The sequence below is a fragment of the Poecilia reticulata genome, linkage group LG13 (assembly GCF_000633615.1).
Source record: "Poecilia reticulata strain Guanapo linkage group LG13, Guppy_female_1.0+MT, whole genome shotgun sequence".
Lineage (NCBI taxonomy): Eukaryota > Metazoa > Chordata > Actinopteri > Cyprinodontiformes > Poeciliidae > Poecilia > Poecilia reticulata.
Window position 1 is genome coordinate 24,004,101 of NC_024343.1, and position 22,046 is coordinate 24,026,146.

The window sequence follows — 22,046 nt, forward strand, 5'->3', positions numbered from 1 at the left end:
TGTAAATGTTGAACTTCTGCTAGCAGTAGTTTTATTCTTTATCACCACCAGAGGTCAGTAGAGTCACTCCACAGGTAAAGTGTTTCCGAGTTTTTATGAACCTCAAGAGACGTATGCTTATTTTTTAGGTACCTTAATAGATTTAAACCTCTTTAAAACGTAAAGGAATATGTTTACGAAGACTTCATTTTAACTTTATGATCAGGGAGGAATATTATAGATGGGACATTAGAGGAGACTAAATGGACTAGTTAAAACTCTTAAAGCATTCTTGTGCTGTAGTGGGCTCCATTTCTCTAAAATCAGCGCCAACTCAGGCATAGGTAAACTTACTTTAGTTTGGGTTTTAACTGCTTCTAAAAACTGCTGATAAGTTAATGATTTTTAATGTCTGGAAGCTAATCTGTTTCAAAAACCTGATCAGCGGCCACTGCCCGTTACCTAGCAACCCACTTAGCAGTTTGGTCAGTGGGCTTTACGGCATTATTCGCTGGACAAGACAAGTGCTCTGATAGCATACCATTCAAAAACCGCTGAAAATTTTGGTTAACTTCTTAAGTGTGAGGTTCGATAATATTATATGCACTATATAATTTTTAAGATTTTTTTTCCAAGAGATGGAATTAGAAATTGACTGACAAACTGCGTTACCGTAGCATGGTTAGCTTAATCGGCCAGTTGGAAGCTCAAATATTAGTTTCTAGATTTACTTAACACCAAAATGGACTATCAATAGACTATACCAGGTCACATTGACAATAACACTGATGAGGAAGATACGGTAGTGTTTCCGGATTGAATCGGCACCAGATTGAGTTGGAAAAAATAAGCTTCGGGTATGTCTCCTTTTCATAACATTTGGTGAGTTTTTAGAAAGGACAATTCTGCCAAAGTAGTTGTTATTGTGTGGCAGAACAGTAAATAACTTACATTTTGATAAAAATGCTATGTCTTAGCTCTTACTTTTCTTTTGTAGCTCATTTATTTTGAAATGTTTAGAATATGTTTCTATGCAATTTGCTTGTCTGAGGCTGATTCATTTAGCTGATTAACTTAAAAACGTGTGCTGTTTTAAAAAAAGCAATGTTAAATTTAAATTTCATATTAAGTTAGACTTATTTAATTTCGCTTTGGAATCAACAAAGTAATTTTGAATTTGAATTTACAATTTATGTCGATAGACTATTGATAACGCTTTTACAGTTGCTATGACAACATGTTAGGGAAGGGGATTTTTGTGTGTAATTATTTGGTTGCCTGATTTGCATATTTTGTGGGGAGCTTGTATGTGCTACCTTTTTATTTTTTACTTGAGTGCGGTTGTGTGCTAGTGGTGCGTTCTTTGTTATGCGTATGTGTTCTGCATCTTTATTCAACAACACGTTTCAACAAAGATTGAGATTTGGGCTGGTTTTGATCGAGTTTGGATGTATTTTACATTTTTTGGGCTGGGAACTCAGTCAGATCTTGCAACCCTGACTGAGGGAACAAGTCTCAGTTTATCTAGATATAGAGAGAGTGACACTTTCAACGGGTATTATGAAGGCTGAGCTATAGTAAATAAACAAAAGTTAAATGCCAGAGAAGTAGAAATAGTAAAAAAAAAAAAGGTCAAATGACATACGTTAATTTTGTCCAATCAGGTCCTTGAGAAACACCATTTAGAAACGCCAACTTCATCTGGCCAAAAATAGAAAGTCATAAGACTGTTGGTCACTGATTGAGTAGGGGATAGAGTCACTAGTTACAGTAATCCACCCCTCCATTCAAAACAAAAAAGTTATGGAAAATGGCTAAGGGATTTTGAATGCCTGCGACAGACTGGCGACCTGTCCAGGGTGAACCCCGCCTCTCACCCGAAACGTTAGCTGGAGATAGGCACCAGCAACCCTCCCAACCCCACTAAGGGACAAGGGTGCAAGAAAATGGATGGATGGGTAGATTTTGAATGCCACCCATGCTAACCACTCTGCTATGCTAATGCTTGATTAATATACCAACCCTATAGTCATTTATTAGTTAATTTAATTCTGCTGTTCTCTATTTCTGATTGGTTTAGACCACAAAATAGGCCTAATGTGTGTCTGTCATTAAACTACAGGGAGATGTCCAGTGTATTTTTTTCCCTCAAATAGCTCATATAGTAGGTCATACTGATACTGGTTGCATCTGTACGACCTTTGAAATTTTTTGGTACACTATTGAGAAATTAGGCCACACGTGTGACCAAATTGATCACACACACGAGCTCTGAATAAAGTAAAATTGGCATCATATTTGTCAAATATACATTCTTTTCCATTAGTTTACTTCATCTGCAAAATATGTGAAATGCTAGATGAAGTGGGAAAACCCTTCAAAAGTTCCAACATGGTCAATATAAAAAGCATGTCAGCTGGTGGGCACAACCGGAAGTGGGCCCACCAATAACATTCTACTTGAGGCCTCTTACAACCTTGGGTCGGCCCTGTGTAATATGTGTGACACTTTCGTTCCTCTGTTTGTCGGTTTAACTTGAAGACTGCAAAAGGATTTCAGCTATGTGACTCATCCTTGGAGTAAACACCGCATTGCTAATGTACAGCACAACCATAAAAACGCTGCTTTCAGTGGAAATCGGAGGAGAGACTCCCAGAAACCGCCCGGCTCGACCGTGTTGCAGCTCCCTCTGCTTCCTCTCTCCATCTCCTGGCCGTGTTGCAGCTCCCTCTGCTTCCTCTCTCCATCTCCTGGCCGTGTTGCAGCTCCCTCTGCTTCCTCTCTCCATCTCCTGGCCGTGTTGCTGCTCCCTCCGCTCCTCCTGCTCCCTCTCTCCCATCTCCGTGTGTTTATAGGAGTTGAGCTCATGTACAGTCGCCCCCCTCTCAGCCGAACAGAGGCTGCGATGCATAATTCACTTCCAGCCCGGGGACACCACAGACTCGCCCCTACAGTAGAGCCGAGCCTCCGGAGCTGCAGCCGCTGCGCAGCCCGCGGACCGAGGCGCTGATGCGGCCGCGTCCAGCTCGCTGCTCCAGCACGGATGGCGATTCAACCTTGGAGGAGGGCGAGCGCCGCGTGTGATGCAGGTACCGCATGACTTCCTGCGACCGAACCGAAGAAGGACGATGCTGATCTGCAGTGTAAACATTGCCATGCCCTGCCTCATGCAGCACCTCCTCCGACTCTGTGTCTGCTGCTGCTCCGCCAGCCCAGGACACCGGGTTCTGTTTTAGGGGATCGCCGCTCTCGGAGTTAAATATTTTTGGAGTTGTGTTCGGGACAGGGAGGCCACACTCTGCTCTGTAGCCTACTTTAGTGATCGGACACCCTGACTTTGTTGGGGTCATGTTGAGCGGCCATGCTGCAGGCAGCATCCTGCGATCTGTTCCCAACCTGAGATGAACTGATGTCTGAAACAGGAAACTACAACCACTGCTGTGATACTGGTGATGCTTCTTCAGCTGTGCAGCTTCTTCACTTTACAAACACGAGCTCCTCTGGTTTTACAAGGATGTGATCAGCTGCAGACCTGATCTAAATGATCTAAATGAGCAGAACATTTCTGATATTAATCAAACTGCTTGGTGGGACCAGTGTCCTTATTATCACTGTTCATACAGAGGCAGCTCCATGGGGGCCAAGCAGAGCAAAGGCCAGGAGCCCGGCGGGGCCAGTCCTCAACACAGCTGGAAACGGACTCCCACCAAGGAGAGGGGGGACATTTTGGCCTCCCTGATGCTGAAGTCTGGAGACCGGCTGAACCGAACGGGGACGCCGCCGCCGCCATACCAGCGCCGGATTGGGATGATCCAGGAGATGATGATGATGGCCAAGCAGGGCAAGCAGGACGAAGCCACGGAGATGCTGAAGACACTCAGACAGGTAGATACTGATGTGTTTGTGGAAATCAGTGTTGAAGAGTAGAGGCATGGCACGATAACAAAATTTACAAGGCGATGTATCGTCACCGTAGTTATTGCGATAAACGATAATATTGCTGTTCTGAGACCATTTCCAATTAACATATCGGTAATTGGGTAATAATGGATGTTTGCTTTCCAGAAAACTAATAAACTTTAATTTTCAAAAAAAATTGGAAGATATCTTAAATATCTAAAATAAAACACAACTGAAAACCTAAATAAACGAATCATGAAGTGTGTAAACAAAACGCCCTCTTCAGAAGTTCTTAATCATCACAATGGAAATTACTGAGCTCACTTTAACTCGATTAACTGATTATTGTGACAGGCTTATTGTAGAGTGAGAACAACCCTCCCAGCAGTCACAGCACCTCTGCTTGTTTCTGTTTGTTTTTGTCCTTTTTCCTTGATTTTTTTTTTTTTTTACTACTCGCACTGAAGCAAAAGCCCGACTCTCACTGCCTGTTTACACGCTGAATAAACAGAGTGAGTAATTCAATGTCCTCATGCTCAGTAAAATAACCACCTCCCTTCCTGGATGATTAGAGCTGTTATATTCAGAGTGGCTTTGCTGTAACGGTGAACAATACTCCGATTTACAGCGTAACTCTGCCTCGGCTCGGCTGGCTGCTGCCGTTGTCACAGCAGGAGAGGAAAAACCAACAGACTGGAAGAACTGGGTGTGGCGAGACACAAAGGGATGGAGCAGAGTGAAAGTGCAACAGCTGGAATAGGAAAAGTTGAAAAGGTGTTGACGACGAACGGCAAAAAACTCTGCTGAGAAACAATAGCATCAGTGTATCACATGATCTAACTGTCGTAGGTAGATCGCAAAGGCAACAATTATTCCTACTGCTGCTAAAATAACATGAACATGTTATGTTCAGGTTATATTAATAGCATCCATGACATTTATTTACTCTTAGTCTGACTTTTATACACAAAGAAAGCAAAAATATGGAATATATACCTGGTGAATTTTTTATTGGTTATTTATGGTGTCATTGGTAATCTCACACAAACAGTTCTGCATGGAATATTATTCTTTTTTCTAATCTGATCTTATTGAGAGATACTCAATAAGTTGAACATAGGTGGGTAATCAGTATCATGGCAACCAGTGGATTAAAATTGCATTGAAAGAAACTTTATTTCAGACTCGAGATCCAATAAAAAAAACAGAATGTCACTCAACTCAACCAATGAGATACACAGAACCACAATTATCAAAAAGTAAAATATCAAAATGACTGGAAATCTAACAACAGACTGTGAATGGAATAGTGTCAAAATCTCTTTAAAAAATGTTGACCTGCTGTTCTTCTGGTTTAAAGTATTTTTGATAAGATGCCAAAGAAAGTGTCAGTGATTGGACTTAACCCAGATTCTTAACTGTAAGAATCAATTTGTTGTTTTGGTTGAAGAAATAATTTATTGCTTTTCTCTTTTAAGTAAAAGCAATTTGATTATATAACATATACTGACTATAGCATGACAACCAAGGTGAAAGGAGCGCAGAACAATGCAGAGTCGGTTCTCATCCTGTTTTTCTCTTAAAAGGGAAATTTTTTCTTAGCTGTATTTCTTAAAATGTCTTGTTTAAATTTTAAACAGCTCCACTTTGGCAGCAATAATAAACACTAGAGTTTACTGCATAAAAACTTTCATCAACACATGTTTTCATAGAGATCAAATTTGTCATCTAAGAAACAACATTTTTGGACTCTTCAGAATTTGAGATGGAAGGACACGTTGTAAATGTTTCACACTCATTCAATACATAACAGAACAAATGGACTACATAGTTAAAAAAAAAAAAAGGACTCTGAGTATTTTTCAGCAGTAATTTAATATTTATTTTTCCTGATTCCTGCCTTATTAAATTCAGGCTGACTCAACCTTCAACTTCAGATTCTTGAATGGACTCACAGAATAAAATGATGGAGAGCAACATGGCTGCCTGAACAATATATAGATTTTATTATTATTATTATTATTATTATTATTATTATTATTATTCCAAGACCATGTGCGTCTCAGATGAGTGGATTTATTCACGGCTCGCCCGAAGTTTCATGGGGGCTTAAACAGAATTTGTTTTAGGACCCCACTTCCTGTTCATCCACACCAGCCCTGTTCAGTCCGCTTTAACTGAACTCGTTTGTTTACATAGAAAGTCCGATTCGATGGTGGAGGTGTGATGTGAACTCTGGTGTGGACCAAAAAAAGTGAACTCTGGTCCGCCTAGGTCTCGGTTCTGTTGAAGCGTACTCTAGTGCTCTTTGAATTCATATGTGAATGCCAAACAGACCAAAAACAGGAAGCGAATTAGCATAGACTGCAGGGAATTCTGGGTAAATGGAACCAAAATAAACACACGAGCTTAGAGCTAGTCTTTTGCCAACTGTTAAAATTTAATGCCACTGCATTTTTATTTACATTTCTGCATAAGGAAGTTGCACTCATATCTTCTTCTGAGGTTTTTGTGTTGTTCCCATCAGTGGTTCTTTGTGCAGCACCCCCACAGGCGAAGGGCTGGAACAGTTTTTTCAAAGGATTTGATTTGTTGAAAATGTAGCAAATGTTGCAGTTTCCGTCCGAATCTAACCAAATACACGGACCATCTGGTGTGAAAACATATTTTCAAGACAGATCTAGGAGAAGAACTCCAGTTTAATTGGCTCAGCTTAACAGCAATTGGTTCTTATTTGCTGAGACGTATTTGTGAACAAGCCAAGCTCAAACACAGAGAGATTAAACCTGTAGCATCAGATTGCAACTATAGCTAATAATTATTCTTCACACTCTCAAAAAGTAAACTTAGCAATTCCTTTAAAGCTTAAATTAACATTTTAAACAGTTTGGCATCTCTTTATTTATGCTGAAACCACCAAATCAAATTTAGTATTACTCGCATCTTGTGTGGGCTTTGGGCTTATTTATATAACCTGTCGAGTTTGCAGAGAGTTACAACAACTGGCAGCAGCCGTGTGCCGTTGAGCCAGACTCTGGATCGAGGTGCTTTCCCAATTTCTGTAATTGGAAAAAAATGTTGACTCAACGAAGCTGTCTCTCAGCAGAGGTCGGTGAGAACGCTGTGAAGTGTTTATAGATCTGAGTTCTCCAGCGCCGGACTCCACTTCCCTTTATTAACGTTTGAGTCGCAGCGTTCGCCATGTCTGACTGCAGTTGTGTCTTTGTTCAGGCTGAGCTGCGTTCAGACCTCTCCTTTGATGTGAACCGCTCTTACACTAACAAAAGTAAAGACTACACTGTTTTCTGAAAGCATAAAAAGTGTCTGAATACAGTTAAAACTGAGTCCAATTGAGGAAACTCATGTGTATTTCATGAGGGGCTTTGAGTGCCTTTCCAACCTCAATTAAAAAAAAATAAAAAATTTATTTGGTGTCGGTAATTTTTTTCCTGCATTGATTCAGCTTGTTATATCACTGTAGACAATTTCATCAGAATTACTGACTTGATAAACTTCCTCATATCTGGGTTTGGCTTCAGATACAAAGCTTTGGTAGCCTTTTTCCATTAGCACCTGAAATCCTGGTCTAATTAGTGCCGTTCCATTCAAATTGAGACATCACTTAAATAAAACCTGACTGAAAGCATCAAATAGAGCAAAAATGTCAAAAACTAATAATATATAAAGCCCAGCCCTGATTAAATTCAACAAATGATGAGAAACAAAATCCTTGACATTTCTCAATCTGGAAAGAGTTAAAAAGTCAATTCTAATAATTTTGGTCTCTGGAGAACCACTCTGAGAAATAATATCCATAAATGGAGAAAACATGGAGAAGTGGCGAATCTTCCCAGCTGTGGCAAGAGGGAAACAATGACTAATCCAGGAACTATATCTAAAGCACAAAAGTTCATGATTCAACAATAAGAAAAAGGCAAAAAACCATAAAAAGAACATAAAAATGTCTCATATGTGTCAAAAATAACGACTTGTTGGAAAATATTCTATGAACTGAAGAGGCAAAGTGAAACTTTGTAAAATGGATGCAGATCAGTTGTAAAACCAACGCAGCATTTCAGAAAAGTCATGATACTGACAGGTAGGGTTGGACGGCCTGGCTGAAAAACGTATCATGATATAAGCTCTTCAGTTGATATCAATAATTATTCACTACTTTTTTGTTTTAAGTATCGGAAGTACTGGTCCAACCTTAATCCACCGTTTTAATCCATCGTTTTGTTGAGCTGTTGTTCTCATTTTCTCCTTTCACTCCACTGACAGGCCGGCGTTTGTGTGGTGTTTTGAAGTCCATCCAGGTCAAAAATATAGGATTTTTAACATGTAAATAACATGCGAAAAACATATTAACAACTTACAGTGTTGTTTACGTGTTGTTTACACATATGACCATCTACATCGCACCGTGCATTAATACAATGCAGGCCCACACGCATACCTGCCTACTTTTATACAGTATTACACTAAAACTTACCTATTTGAACTGAACTTTCCTCTTTCTCTCATTATTGTGGCATTTAGCAAATGCAAATCATTTTGGTAACTCTAATTGACTTAAAACAAGAGACGTTTCCTCTAAATTTAACTTGCAGTGAAGAGAAAAAACTGATTTCCTGAAGACGTGGACATTTTTTCAGTTCCAGGTTAGTACCATAACGTGCCATCAGACAGCTGCTTTATAGACTAATTGTTGGTTTCTCCTATCTGCTTCGTTGCTTCTGAAACCTGAAAATGCAGCAGCTAATTAATACATGCATGTCATTCATTCAAACCTGCTGTCATTATGCGCCTCGCCGCCTACGCAGAACAGACAGCAAGGAAAACTCGATGAGTCATAGGTTTCTACAGGAGACCAAGCATCTCTGTCCGTGTTGCTTATCAAATAATCAGTCCTGCAACTGAATTGGCAATGAATTGTCTGCAAAACCAACCTGAAGGCTCATGCTAATACAACATGAAAACATAGCAGAGTTGGAGACAAAAAATTAGAAACTACACTTTATTAAGTACACCTTCTTAGTACCGGGTTGGACCCCCTTTTGCCTTCAGAACTGCCATAATCCTTTGTGGCATAGATTCAACAAGGTACTGGACACATTCCTCAGAGAGGCTGGTCCATATTGACATGATAGCATCGTACAGTTGCTGCATATTTGTTGGCTGCATATCCATGATTCAAATCTCCCATCACACCACATCCCAAAGCTGCTCTATTGGACTGAGATCTGGTGACTGTGGAGGCCATTCGAGTCCAGTTAACTCATTGTTCAACAAACCAGTTTAAGATGATTCGCGCTTTATGACATGGCTTGTTATTCTGCTGGAAGTAGCCATCAGAAGATGGGTACACTGTGGTCATAAAGGGATGGACCTGGTCAGCAACAATACAGAGGTTGGCTGTGGTGTTGACACGATGCTCAATTGGTACTAATGGACCCAAAGTGTTACAGGAAATATCCCTCACACCATTGCACCACCACCACCAGCCGGAATCGTTGATGCAAGGCAGGATGATTTTGGTACCTGAGGATATTTATAATGAAGCAGATCAGAATTGGCATTATAGTGAATATTTGACAAGAGCTGAAATGATTAAAAGGTTATGGAATGTTTTAAGGAAACAGCAAATGGACTATTTTATTAATTTATTTAGATAAATGTGTTTCAGAATAACCTTTTGTTAGCAGTGGAGTGCATATGAGTGAAGTACCTCTATATCGTTTGTATCATATCATCCATTAGCTAATAATAGAGGTAAAGCTTTTAATTACATCTTTTTATCTGAGAAAATGCATTAGATTAGTTCATATCTGTTTACAAATTTAAATTGATTCATTAGAAGGTTGCAGGTAACTTTCTACACATAAAAAGTTGTTTACTTGTTTTTGATGGTACCTATTATGACTGAAGTCACCCACTATCCCACCCACTCACCAGTGACCTACAGTCGTTTTGTACTCAAGGAGCCAAAATAAAATGTTTGATTTTATTGTAATCTAATCGTAAAAAGGAAACAAAATGAGCAGATTGGTGCTGCTGATGAATCTCAAGGTCTTTGCTTTACTCACAAAATTTTTCTCCATTGTTTTGCGCCTCAACAGGAACAACAAAACCTTCAATGATTAATTTATGTCTGGCACTCCTCTGTTGGGCTACATAAAAGCTTACAGTATAGTGCTTTATAGGCTTTTACACGTCAAACCTTTGATGCATTTAATGGAGCCTCTGGTGCTTATTTACTGTGGATATCAGCTTCACTGGTGATACTAAAACAGTTTCCACTGTGTTTTAAGGTGTATTTGGTGAGTGGAGTGTCAGAAAGAGTAGAAGCTTCTTAAAGTGACAGAGGCCCAATTCATGGCAACTTATGACATGAAATTTCTGTTAAGTCACGTTTGATGTTTTTTTTTTATAACAGCTGGATTACTTTGTTGTGCTAAAATGGTTCTATGTGCCTGGAAAATACATAATACCACCCATTTTAATAGTTGACTTTAGAAGTTTTCAGACGCATTTATCAGACTCACACTGTCATTTCAAATATTAAAGACTGTATGTATTTGCCTCATTATTTGAATGTGGGGAAACCTTCTGGTTGTCACATATGAAATAAAAAGTTGGTAGCTTGTCCAAAATAAATAAAGGAATGCATCTTGGGCTAAAATGTCAAGATGTTTTAAGTGTCGTTTTGCTTTTAGGAACAGATGTGGGTGTGTTTCTGTGTAGCTTAGTCATTTTAGTCTAATTTATGGAAATCAGATGATAACAAATGAGAAATTCTTTGTCAAATTTCAACTATATTATTCAACACACCCATAATTGCTTTGAAAAAAGAAACAACAGGATCCTTAAGTTTTGTGAGTAGACGTAATCCTCTTTAAATGGTAAATGGACTGAACTTATGAAGCCCTTTTCCAGTCATTTTAGACCACTCAAAGCGCTTTACAGTAGAGTCACATTCACCCATCCGCACTCATAAACGCTCACACATTTATACACCAATAGGCAATTTGGGGTTAAGTGCCTTGTCCAAGGGCACATCGACACGTGGCAGGAAGAAGCTGGTATCAAACATACAACCTTCCGATAGCAAGACGAGTACCCACACAGCCACAGTTTTATACTCCTACCCAGCAGGAAGCAGTGCAGGCTGGGATTTATCATTCTCAGGTGGTCAGTGAGTTCATGTTGCTGCTGTTTTATGTGTGCAGGATCTGGGAATGGAGTCAACGTCTTTGGATGACGTCCTGTATCGCTACGCCAGCTTCAGAAACCTGGTCGACCCCATCACACACGACCTGATCATCAGCCTGGCCCGATACGTCCACTGCCCCAAGACGGTAGGTCGTCACCTTCCTGACCTCCTGACCCAACGTGACCCCTCTCGGCTGAAAGCTTCATCTGTAGCTGAACAAAGCTCCAACTGCAAACCAGCGTCTGCCCCTCATAACAATAAATTAACAAAATTAAACCCACTCATGACTTGAAGTCTACATGACTTCAAGTCATGTAGACTTCAAGTCTAACATGAAGTCTACATGTTAGACTTCATGTAGCAGTCTAACATGAAGCATATGCAGTAAATATTTCAGACTACAGTAAGCACGGCTGAGCATGCTCACACGCGTGCTGACTGATATGATTCACTGTGTTGCTGCTATCGGATGATCTCCTGACTCATTTTGTCTGACACTATTAGGTTATGGAAGTGCTCTAAGTGGTTGTGTGTCTGCGTGCGTTCTTGAGGCAACCGCTGCTGATTGCGTTTGTCCGTTCATGTCGGCCATCATGTTAGCGGGAGGGAAGGAGGACGATGCGAAAGATGGCGCCGGTCGTTATGAATGAATAATGCAGAGAGGAAGGAGGGAAAGATGGTGGTGGAGACAGGAATTAAAAGGCCTGATGTGTAATTTGGGGGCAGTTGTTAAAAACATCATTCCCACCAGGCGAATGATGAAAGAGGAAGCCTAAGGTAACACAGTTAGTGATGCAGTGGTGGGATTAAAATAAAGACTTTATTCAAACAATGATAAAAAAAAAACGTGGGATTATCAGAAAGCTGTTTTAATATTTCACTTCCTGACTTGTACCAAATACATTTTCCCTCAAATTCACAAAGTCTTTGTTGAACCCCCAGGAGTGTCAGACTCATTTTCCTTTTGGGTCAAATCAGGATCATGAATGTTCTTAAAGGGCCAGTTGTGCCAGAATGTTCTGATAAAAACTGTTAAAATGTGAAAATATAAATACATTTCTGAAATGAAATAATACTTAACATATTTCCAGTCACTCCAGCAATAAAAAAAGTGTTTGTGGTAGTGATTTAGAAATATTTGCACTCATGTAGATGTAACGTTAAATTACTCGGCGTATCACTCGACATAAAGTAAGGCTGAGGCAGTTGTTTAGTAGAAGTAGAGTAGAAGTGAGAAATACCTGCCACCTGCAGGGGGGAATAAATTGTCATTTAAAAGGAATGTTTTTCATCATTTTTGTGAAAAATCTACAATAAACTCACAATTATGCAATAGAGCAAAAACAGTGCAGGGATTTGTTGATTTTGCATGAATTTCCACAATAATTCACAAGAAACTGGAGTGATTCATTGATGCAATTTGGCATTAAATAGATAAAAACTGCTTTGAATTGATTGACAAAAAAATCTAAGCACACCGTTATCCTGATAGTTCTATTTGTGTGTCCCATTAGAGTTTAGAGGGCCACATAAAAAGCTGTGGCGGGCCAGATTTGGCCCCTGGGCCTTTAGTTTGAGACATGTGCCATATTGTCTTTTACCTTTTTATCTTTCTTTTAGTTTTGTTGTTTAGTTTGAATTTCCTTTTAATTCATGTAAAGCACTTTGAACTGCCTTGTTGCTGAATTTGCTACCTAAATAAAATTACCTTACCGAAATAAAAAGTTAACACAACTTACTACTGTAAGCTTATCTTTCACAAACTCACACATTTAAGTTCAAAATCTAAAACTTGCTACATTTATTTGACTTATAGAGTCAAATAAATGCATCTCAAATGTTTTACAGTGCATAAATAAAAAAACAGGATCAAATTAAAAGATACAATTTAAAAATAAATATATTTTGATGTCAAATGAAGACTTTATTCTGCAGCTAGTTTGTTGTTGGAAAATGTTTCGGGACATGAAACAAAAGTCTTCTTAAAAAAATAACCCATGACATTAGAAGTGTAGTTTAAAAAACCTGAGCTGCTGTTTTGACTGATTTCTTTTATAATTCAGAGCCTCATAAGTCTGGAAAGTTGCTAAATCAATATTGAATTCAGTTTTTTGTATTGTGTCAATTCACAACTCACCATTCAGACAATCTAACAGAGAGATTTCAAGTACAGACTTTCCAATTAATCCTACTTATCAAAAATTGCTATCAACTTCAGTTAATTATTCAATAACCTGTCCCAACTAACACTGAAAAACACTGGGTTGCTAAATTCTAGCTTCAAATTACACAGATCCACCTAAGAAATCTGCTTCTGTGCACAAGTGCCTTTTGCTAGGGATCAAGCTGACCTCTCAGAGGAAATGGAGACGTTGGGTTTTGTGTGCGGCTCATAATAGCTGAATAGACAGAGGCTGAGCAGGAGTGAATAAAACATCGGAAGGGGAGTCAGAGGGAGGTGTTGTCTTCCTGTTTTTCAGGATTACTCTGCTTTGAATGACTGATATCAGACAGGTTAGGCTTTCTTCTTATCTAATAGTTGGATAAGAAACGGTTAATTTGTTTTAATTAAGATTTTGTATAAGATCATCAATATTTAAAGTCTTGTTTTCTGAAACAGTCGCATGATTGATGGAGCTGAAAAACTCAGGTTTAATTCCTGCGTTTTGTTGTACAGACAGCTCTCCTTCTTACAAGAAGTTTCCATCATACAATGCCATAAAAGCATATTTTCTGAGCTCTACTACATCCAGCACACTTAACCTGCTCTGCATTTAGCGACCCGATAACACAAAGCTGCTTTTATGCAGAGAGAATGCTTCTTTTCTTTTTTCCAGCGGATGTTGTTTTCTCCATCATATCTGCTTTTCTGCTCTGTTTCCTTCACCTCCATCTGCTGCCTTTAACACAGCTGGGCTTGTGGAAAACCATGTAGAAATTGTGCAGCCGGTGAAGTCGTTACTTTCTCCGCTGTTTCTGTTTTACATTTGAAAAGAGAGGTCGACACATGACCTTTGGAGGTACAGTCCGCCCCCACGTGAAGATTCTCTGTCAGCTGCTAATGTTTTAGTCAATGCTGGAGTCCGGGATACAAATAGCCCAGTGAATGAACCCTGTCACCCTGTCACCGGCTTAATTAATCTGTCCGAGAAATATATAAACACAGAAAGATGGTGGAGGATTAGTCACAGATTTCCATGTATAAATAAGGGGACTGAAAACCTGTTTAGCTAAGAGACCGGATTAAAAAATGTTTTTTTTTTTTGTAGTGCTGCATGAATGAAAAAGAGTCGCTTGATTGCATCATTTGAAACCAGCCGCTGATTTGGATCATTGAACTAATAAGAAAAGGTTTGAAAGACAGGAAGATGAAATGAAATATGTGATTATGAGCCAATCGAGCAACTTGCATAAGTCATATTTAAGCCGCCATGTTCAGAATCAAACTCAGAATCAGCTTTAATTGCTGAATTTATGTGCATAAACAAGGAATTTGACTCACTGCGTACAGACATAAATACAAAAACAGGTCTGGAACAAATATAAGAGACCACTGCACTGAACCCCATTAAAAACCTCCTGGTTATTCCACCAAATGTTGATTTCTGAACTCTTGCTCAGTTGAAACATTAGTATTATTGTTTCTAAATTAACATTATCTTGTTTTCTATGCCTTATTTGAGTTCTGAAAGCACTGTATATTTTCCAAAAGTAAAATCATGGAAACTGATAATATTTTAGAGGACACTAAAAACACTGTAAAGATGCTTGCAGCAGAATATCTCGTGCTCTTTGTGTCTTTCTGAGGAGAGACGCCGTCACCCAGGCTGAATTAGCTGTTTTATGAAGAAGCAAAGTTCCATCGACGACGTGCATACGTCACATTCTACGACGTATGCACGTAGAATACAAATATCTCCTCATATTTACCCCAATCTCTCAAATAAAACACACAACACATTAATATTACTACCTCAATATCACAACTTAAAAACATTAGAGTTATTTAATAAATAAAGCTGTCTTTAAGTACAGAAAGAACAAAAAATGTACAGCAAATTTATATACCAGCTATGTGCTTACAGCTGGTAAGCACATCTTTATAAAGGAGCAGAATGATGGTTACCTGTTTTATGGGGGGTTTATTGCTAGCTAATTAGTCGGGCCAGTTGCCCAGGTAACCATAGTCAGCTCTTGATCGGCCAATGTCAATCATATCTTGCCAGCTGGAGCTTTTTTCATGTCCAGAAAGATTTCCAAAGAGTCTATTTTGACTTTCCTGTGAGCCGGTTTTCAGCTATCTGACTGACAGTGCGCAGCAACATGTGTCGGAGGGGGCTTTAGTATTTTTAAATCCACAAATGTTGAAAACCTTGGTAATCCTGGATCCTAGTAACACACTGAATGGGCATGTCATTACTCACTGGTAACCACGGTAACCAGCGTAAACTCCTGCATTCACAGGGACGACACACAGCAACAGAGGGGAACCAAACCACTGCCACATCACAGCTTCTGTTATCAAATATCCTATAGATGAATCACATTATTAGTGATTTATAAACTCTTCCATTTTCTTCACATTTCACTTCCATCCCCTAAATGCCCATATAAGGCCAATGGGAAGCCAGGGTACTATTGATTGTCGCTATAGTAACCGGGTGATCTTTGACAGTGCATCTCATCCTTCAAACCATACGAAGAGCATACTGACTTTAATCAAAGTTAATTTGTAGTTTCAGAAAGATAGTTTTTTATTATGCTAATTTTTCTTGAACAAAAAAAAAACATGACATAAGTTTTTACAGGTGGTTGGACTCAATTAATTTTAATCATTTTAATCAAAAACAACTTATCAACAAAATAAGCAAAAAAATAATTTCATTCAAAAACCCCTTTTGTTGATGAATAAATTAATAAATAGACATATCAGCTCAACAAGGTAAGGGAAGCTCATTTTTTGACATATAGCACATTTTCAGCAACAAGACATTTCAAAGTGGCTTTACATGAATGAGAGGAAATACAAACAAAAAAACCCCCAGTAGAAAAGCAAAAGGAAAATAACAAAAGTATTTCACAATTATAAACTAATAGGAGTTTCTCTAGATCTTAAGAATGACGTATAAAACTAAATGCTCCTTTTCTGAGTTGCTGAATAAAAGCTAAATGTTGGTTGGTTCTCCATGTCTGATTCTCGTTCAGGATATTTGTAAGTATTAAACTAGATGCTGGTTCCAGTTGTTTTGGATTGCTAAGTAGATGGTGCTTTCTAAGTTTGCTCTAGATTTGTGAAGTTTAAAATGTTGGTACTCCATGTTTGATTCTTGCTAACATTAAACTAAGTAATAAACTAACAGGAGTTTCTCTACAACAACAACAAGCATATTTATTGTTTTTAGTCTGTCACAGATTGGTGCAAAGAAAGTGCTATTGCATCAGTTTAGCTTTCCAGTGTTTCAGGAACCCCTCACCAGTCATTTAAAAAACATGTGTGCTGAGGAGGATGACGTTAGTGTTGTGGACGTCTGTTCTCTTTCCACATGTTTTGCGTTGAAATTATATTTTAGGCTCGAATAACTTTGGTAACAGGCAAACTCCTTTTAGCACAACATGCACACAGCAGCAGCCTTTTCCAGCATCCCGACAGATGATTTTTTAAAAGCAAGAATTAATCCCCCAGTGTCGCTCTGTTTACGGATAAACACAAAAGTTCCTGCTTGGGACTTTTGTGTTTTTAAAAAATTTGATTAACTGTGTTTGATTTTTGAACTCGTCAATATTTCTGTATTTAATTAATCAAAATTAGCATATTAAAGTCCTGTCCCTAGTTTTTACAAATGTCAAAATCATGTATGGTATGTTTATCAAAGCATATGCTCTAATTTTAAAGATGCAGTCAGATATTTAGTGAGATCCCTCTGATGTTCCTGTTGTTCAGTTTTTTCTTGATATCTTGATGTCCGCACTACTGCAAGAATCTCACAGCAACAATAATCTGTAGAGAACAGCTGGATAAAAATGAAGCATAAAGAGGCATGTAATGAATTTGTCTCATTTCCATTCATAAAGGATGGCCTGGTGTTTCCCCACTTAAACAGTTATCTAGAAAGTATTGATTGTTGCTTTCAGCAAATGGAGAAACCAAATTGTTTTTTTTATATAATTATTATTGCCTAGACACATTTGAGAGTACACTGAAATTTTTAAAAGAAAAATTCTTCACACAAATTGATGCAAAATGTCTTTTGTCCAACACTATGAATCCAACTGGATCTGCTGTGAAACCGGCACCAGAGGCTGGCTTTTGATGGGAGCAGCTTTTGAAAAGGTGTTGCTGCCTTTGATGTTGCATTTGCGGGTCACATGTAGAAATGAATCATCTGTGGCCTGAAGCTTTTTGTCTAACCTGCCGCTGACCAGCAGCAACTGCCGCTCTTTGTTTTCTCACCAGCAGTTTGCTTCACAGCATTTTGAGCCAAACGAACAAAGGTTAGAGAACGGACATGTTGCGTTAGAAAAGACAGCCGCTTCAGAAGAAGTTAGAAATCATAAAACAGCGTTTGTAACGTTTGAATTTTCCACATTTTAGCCTGTTACAGCTGCACACTTTGTCATATTTTTTGTTGATTGTATGTGACGAACCAGCACAGAGTAGAGCATAATTATAAGGTAGAAGGAAAAGGGTAAATGGCTGGTAGCTGCAAGGCTTTTATTGCGTCTCTAACAGCTTTAAACATGAAAAGAACAAACAGTTTGTTCATTTGAAATAACTTGGATGAGAAGCATTTGTGAGGATAATTGTTTCCCAAATCTTACTGCAGATTCTGAACTGGATTAAGGTCTGGACTTTGACTGGGTCATTCTTATATTATATGTACATGCACTTCAATGTGATGTTGCTTTTCTCAAATTACTGCTATTTCTTTATCAAAGTTCATCTTCCATTCAACTCTAACCAGCCTCCATTATCTCTGTTAAAGAAAGCATCTCTACAGCATGATGCTGCCACCAACATGTGTCACTATAGGCGTGTTGAGAGTCGGGACAGTCACAGAAGATCTCCTCTCTGCTTCTGCCGAAAATGTCCGGGATGATGTTGTGGTTCTTGTTAGTTTTATTCTGCATAATTGACTTCATGCCAAGCTACCATGTTGACCTCCACTCAACATGGCAGTGAATATGAAGTCATGCAACCTCTGAATCAGAGTGATGTGCGTTGTTATCTTTCCTCTGGAGTTTAATTTTGGTCTGATCTGACCAGGACTGTGGTGTGTGACAAACCGCACACTGGACTTCTTATGACTTTCTTCCAACAATGACTTTGCATCTGACACTTTTCCATAAAGGCCACTCTTCTGCTGTCCATCCTGGTACTTCCTGCAGAACTGCCGTCTCTGTCTCTGGTGTGGCTTTGTTAGTTTTTAAAGACTTCCTGCTGTCACTCTTTGAAAGTCTTCACCTCATACTTCTTACAACTGAACTCTTTTCACAGCTTCTTCTGTGTTCCTGAATATACTGAAATAAGTAATAAAATACAAAAAAAACAACAACATATAAGCAACATTTTTGATGAGTCACAGAGCGTCTGTTAGCCTCCAGTGGTATCCAAAAAAAAACTGAAGCTGCAAAGTTTGTGAAACATTTGATTTGCTGCCAAAGCTTTTGGTCACGACTACTGGTAGCTACATATCAGTAGGTAAATTCAACAAAGTCCTGAAAGAGAGAGGAACCTGTCAGCCTGAAGCTCATGTGGAAAAACCGAAATGGCTGGATTTCTGAATTTTAGCTCATCTAATCCTATTTAAGCCATAAGCCTTCCTCTGCAGAGAGTCTAACCTGACAAACATCCTCTATCTTTAAAAAACACAGGAAGAAACATAATCCCCACTGGTTACATATATTTACTGCTCAAAAACACATGCAGAAAACCTACACTGGCACACAGACTGGCGCATGTTGCTATAGAGCAGGTGTGTAAAAATATTCAGACACTTTCCCTCCTTCACTTTGTGTGAAAAACCAGCAGCTTTCTTGGAGGATGTCAGATGTGTGTTCATTGCTTTGTTCATTGCGCTGATTCTCTTCTCTTTTTCCTCTCCTAATTCTCCCCATTTCACACCTCACAGGTATCCTCTCATCTGCTTTCAAGGCCTGTCTATTTTTTAACGTATCTTCTGATTTGCTTCATCCATCCATGTCTCATCTTTTCTGTGGTTGAGTGAATCCAGCAGCTTCCCGGATTTCCCCATTTGAAAACAATATCTGTGTCGGGCTTTGACTCTGGAGAGGAATATCAAATCCGAGCTGATGTTCTGCATCAAATAGAGTCAGGCTTTAGTGGGGCTGCAGCTTATGGTTATTTTAGTAATTAATTAACTTATTAATCAGGTTAAAAAAATTGGCACATTCTGCAGATTTTTCATTTAATCATTTAATCCTTTTTACTTATTTTAGAAAAACTAAATATGCAAATAAACAATTCAATTCTTTTTTTTTAAAGCTAGTAAAATTAAATGTTATCTAAAATGCAACAAAATAGCATTCCTTTAATCTACACTTCATCACTTGGAGCAAAGGATGCATTTACAGCTAAAAAAATATTTAATCTCTTTTTTCTTTATTTAACATCAATATAATGCAGCGCTAATTAGATTAACCAATTAATTGTTAGTCAGCAAAAAGTCCTTAATAGAAGTTTATTTGCTTGTTTTTTTGGACCAGGTGAAGCTAAAACGTTACTCAACCTGAGGAGTTCTAGGTTAAACATATTTACAGACAGTTTTCTTATTTTAAATGCAAAATGTATATATTTCTTGTACGATTTTGGCTTAATAATTGCTCTGAGAGTATTATTCTCTCAGTATTTGGTCTTTTTTGAGTCCGTATCCTCCAGTTAAAGATTAATCGATTGCAGTAATTGTGCATTTTTTTTGTATGTTTTTATGACGTAAAGCACTTTGAACTGCCTTTGTGCTAAAATGTGCTATAAACCTGATTGATTGATTGATAAATTAGATTTTCATTCTGTGCGATGTGGACTTAAGACCGGATGACCAATTGTTGGGGGTGCACCGATTTATTGGCCAGCTGATTTATCTGTCTTCAACCACTGACTTCTGCTCTCCTGTGACAAAGGTTTGAATGACTGACCGGCCCACCAGGTTACGTCTGCACGTTTGTTACCCCACTGTTGTCAATTCAGCAACGTTCTTGCTATATTGAGCAACATTTCGGACAAAAAAATTAATTGATATTGGCTAAAATTGGAATTGGCAGGTTAGGCTTTTTAAAAAATCTGTAATTGGCAATCGACCAGAAAACGGCACCCCTACTAATTATTATGATAAGTTATTTTTAAAATACTAATAAACAATAAAAAATTGGCCTATTCCTAGATCTTATCCATCCATTGTCTTCCCTTTAATCCAAGATCAGATCATTGGCAGCAACATTTGCCACAGTAAAATCCCAGACATCCCTTTTACTAGTGATACTCTGCAGATTTTTTTGGACAATCCTCAAGTGTCCATAGGCCATAAAGGACATACTGTCCCTACAAGCTACTTGTAATTTTGCCTCAGATCACTTCCTGGTAGGATGTGCAGGGAAAACCTCCAGAGGTTAATGTCCAAGACATCTAAACGGACTGCTATCTCTCGCTTGTACCTAGCATCTCTTTCTTTTGTTAATGATCCATATCTGACCTTTGGGGGTTGGAACATTGAGAGATCAGTAAATTAAGATTGTTTCTTTTACTCAGCTCTATGTTCACTGCAACAAAACTTGATACGTTGCCGTATTACTGGACACTATGCACCTTCTGCTTCAGCAGGATCCCTTCCATCAAACTGACATCTTTAAAATGATGGAGGGGTTTAAATAACCCAATAGTTCTGGGGTTTTGGACATGGAAAATGGACCTCAGGGTGGTTCAATCTCTCCACTAATCTAAGGGAAAAGACTGGCCTCTTTCTTTAAGTTAGAAATAAATCATGTTGGTTCGTCCACTTCCAGCTGGATGGCATTAATATCGGTGTGAAAGCATATTTCTGTTCATTAGGTGGCACATGCTGTTAGTGAGTGTGTTATAAGCATTTTTCCTCAACCTGTTTGTGATGTTTACCATTTCATTCCCCTCAGTTTGTTACCAATCTGTTGTGAAACGTTCCCGCCGTTTAAAACCTAATCAGAAATCATAACCAGCTTGTTCCACTAACAATGTATCACAGTTTCATTAGAGACACACAGCTATTCCCACTTTATGTATAAATAATATCTGATTATCGTCTGATTATCTGCACTGCCATGGTAAGAACAAATGATGGCAGCTAATAAAATGTCACTGTTCCAAAATGTTCCGATGGGAGAATCAACAGATGCCTGTAATGAGTTTCAGCCCACTCATCCATATGTCCTCTGACAGCAAGCTGGGTGGGTGCGTCACATTTTAATTGTTACATTTAGATTTGATTTACACCCTCTTCTCATTGGATTTGATTTGCTTTCTGATGGAGACTAGCTGCCCCACATTTTCAATACCCCAGTTTTAGGGATCATTCACATCAGCGTTGTTTAATCCACTTTAATCAAATGGTATATTGTTTGCCTAGAAATTTTTGGGGAAGATGTGAATGCACAATCGAGATATGATCTGGAGCAAAAAAGTGAACTCGGGTCCGTCTACAAACCCAGGTCTCACGGTTGAAGTGAAATCAAGGAAATGAACTATAGAGCAAGGGATTCTGGGTGAATGCAACCAAAACAAATACTTAAGTCTAGCTTCTTTTGCCAAAGACAAAGCTGATAAAATCTGACACCAGTCCATTTTTTTACATTTCGTAAAGAAGGAAGTTGTGCTCAGTGTCTTCAGAGTTCTTTGTGTCGCTTCCCTCAGTGGTTCAAGGTGCAGCGCCTCCACAGGCGAGGAGGTAAACAGGTTTTTCAAAGAGTT

The 22,046-nt window shown here is 38.7% G+C and overlaps 2 protein-coding genes across 6 annotated transcripts in view; one reads left to right on the forward strand and one right to left on the reverse strand.

Annotated features, from left to right (window-relative positions):
* The window catches only part of LOC108166809 (zinc finger protein OZF-like), a gene marked incomplete at its 3' end in the record, with an annotated part of 267,441 nt that overhangs the window by 160,801 nt on the left and 84,594 nt on the right, over nucleotides 1-22,046 (reverse strand). The gene's annotated exons all lie outside the window — the stretch shown is intronic.
* lrrc75a (leucine rich repeat containing 75A) overlaps nucleotides 439-22,046 on the forward strand; it is a 46,167-nt gene continuing 24,559 nt past the window's right edge. The window contains exons 1-3 of one of the 5 annotated variants that reach the window (XM_008426145.2): nucleotides 439-861; nucleotides 3,603-3,864; nucleotides 11,109-11,237. In XM_008426145.2, the coding sequence (XP_008424367.1) occupies nucleotides 3,613-3,864; nucleotides 11,109-11,237 (381 nt within the window). In that variant the 5' untranslated portion in view covers nucleotides 439-861; nucleotides 3,603-3,612. Of the gene's footprint in view, nucleotides 862-3,595; nucleotides 3,865-11,108; nucleotides 11,238-22,046 lie in introns of those variants that run through there. The other 4 variants (XM_008426143.2, XM_008426147.2, XM_008426146.2 and 1 more) reach the window with 4 other exon arrangements.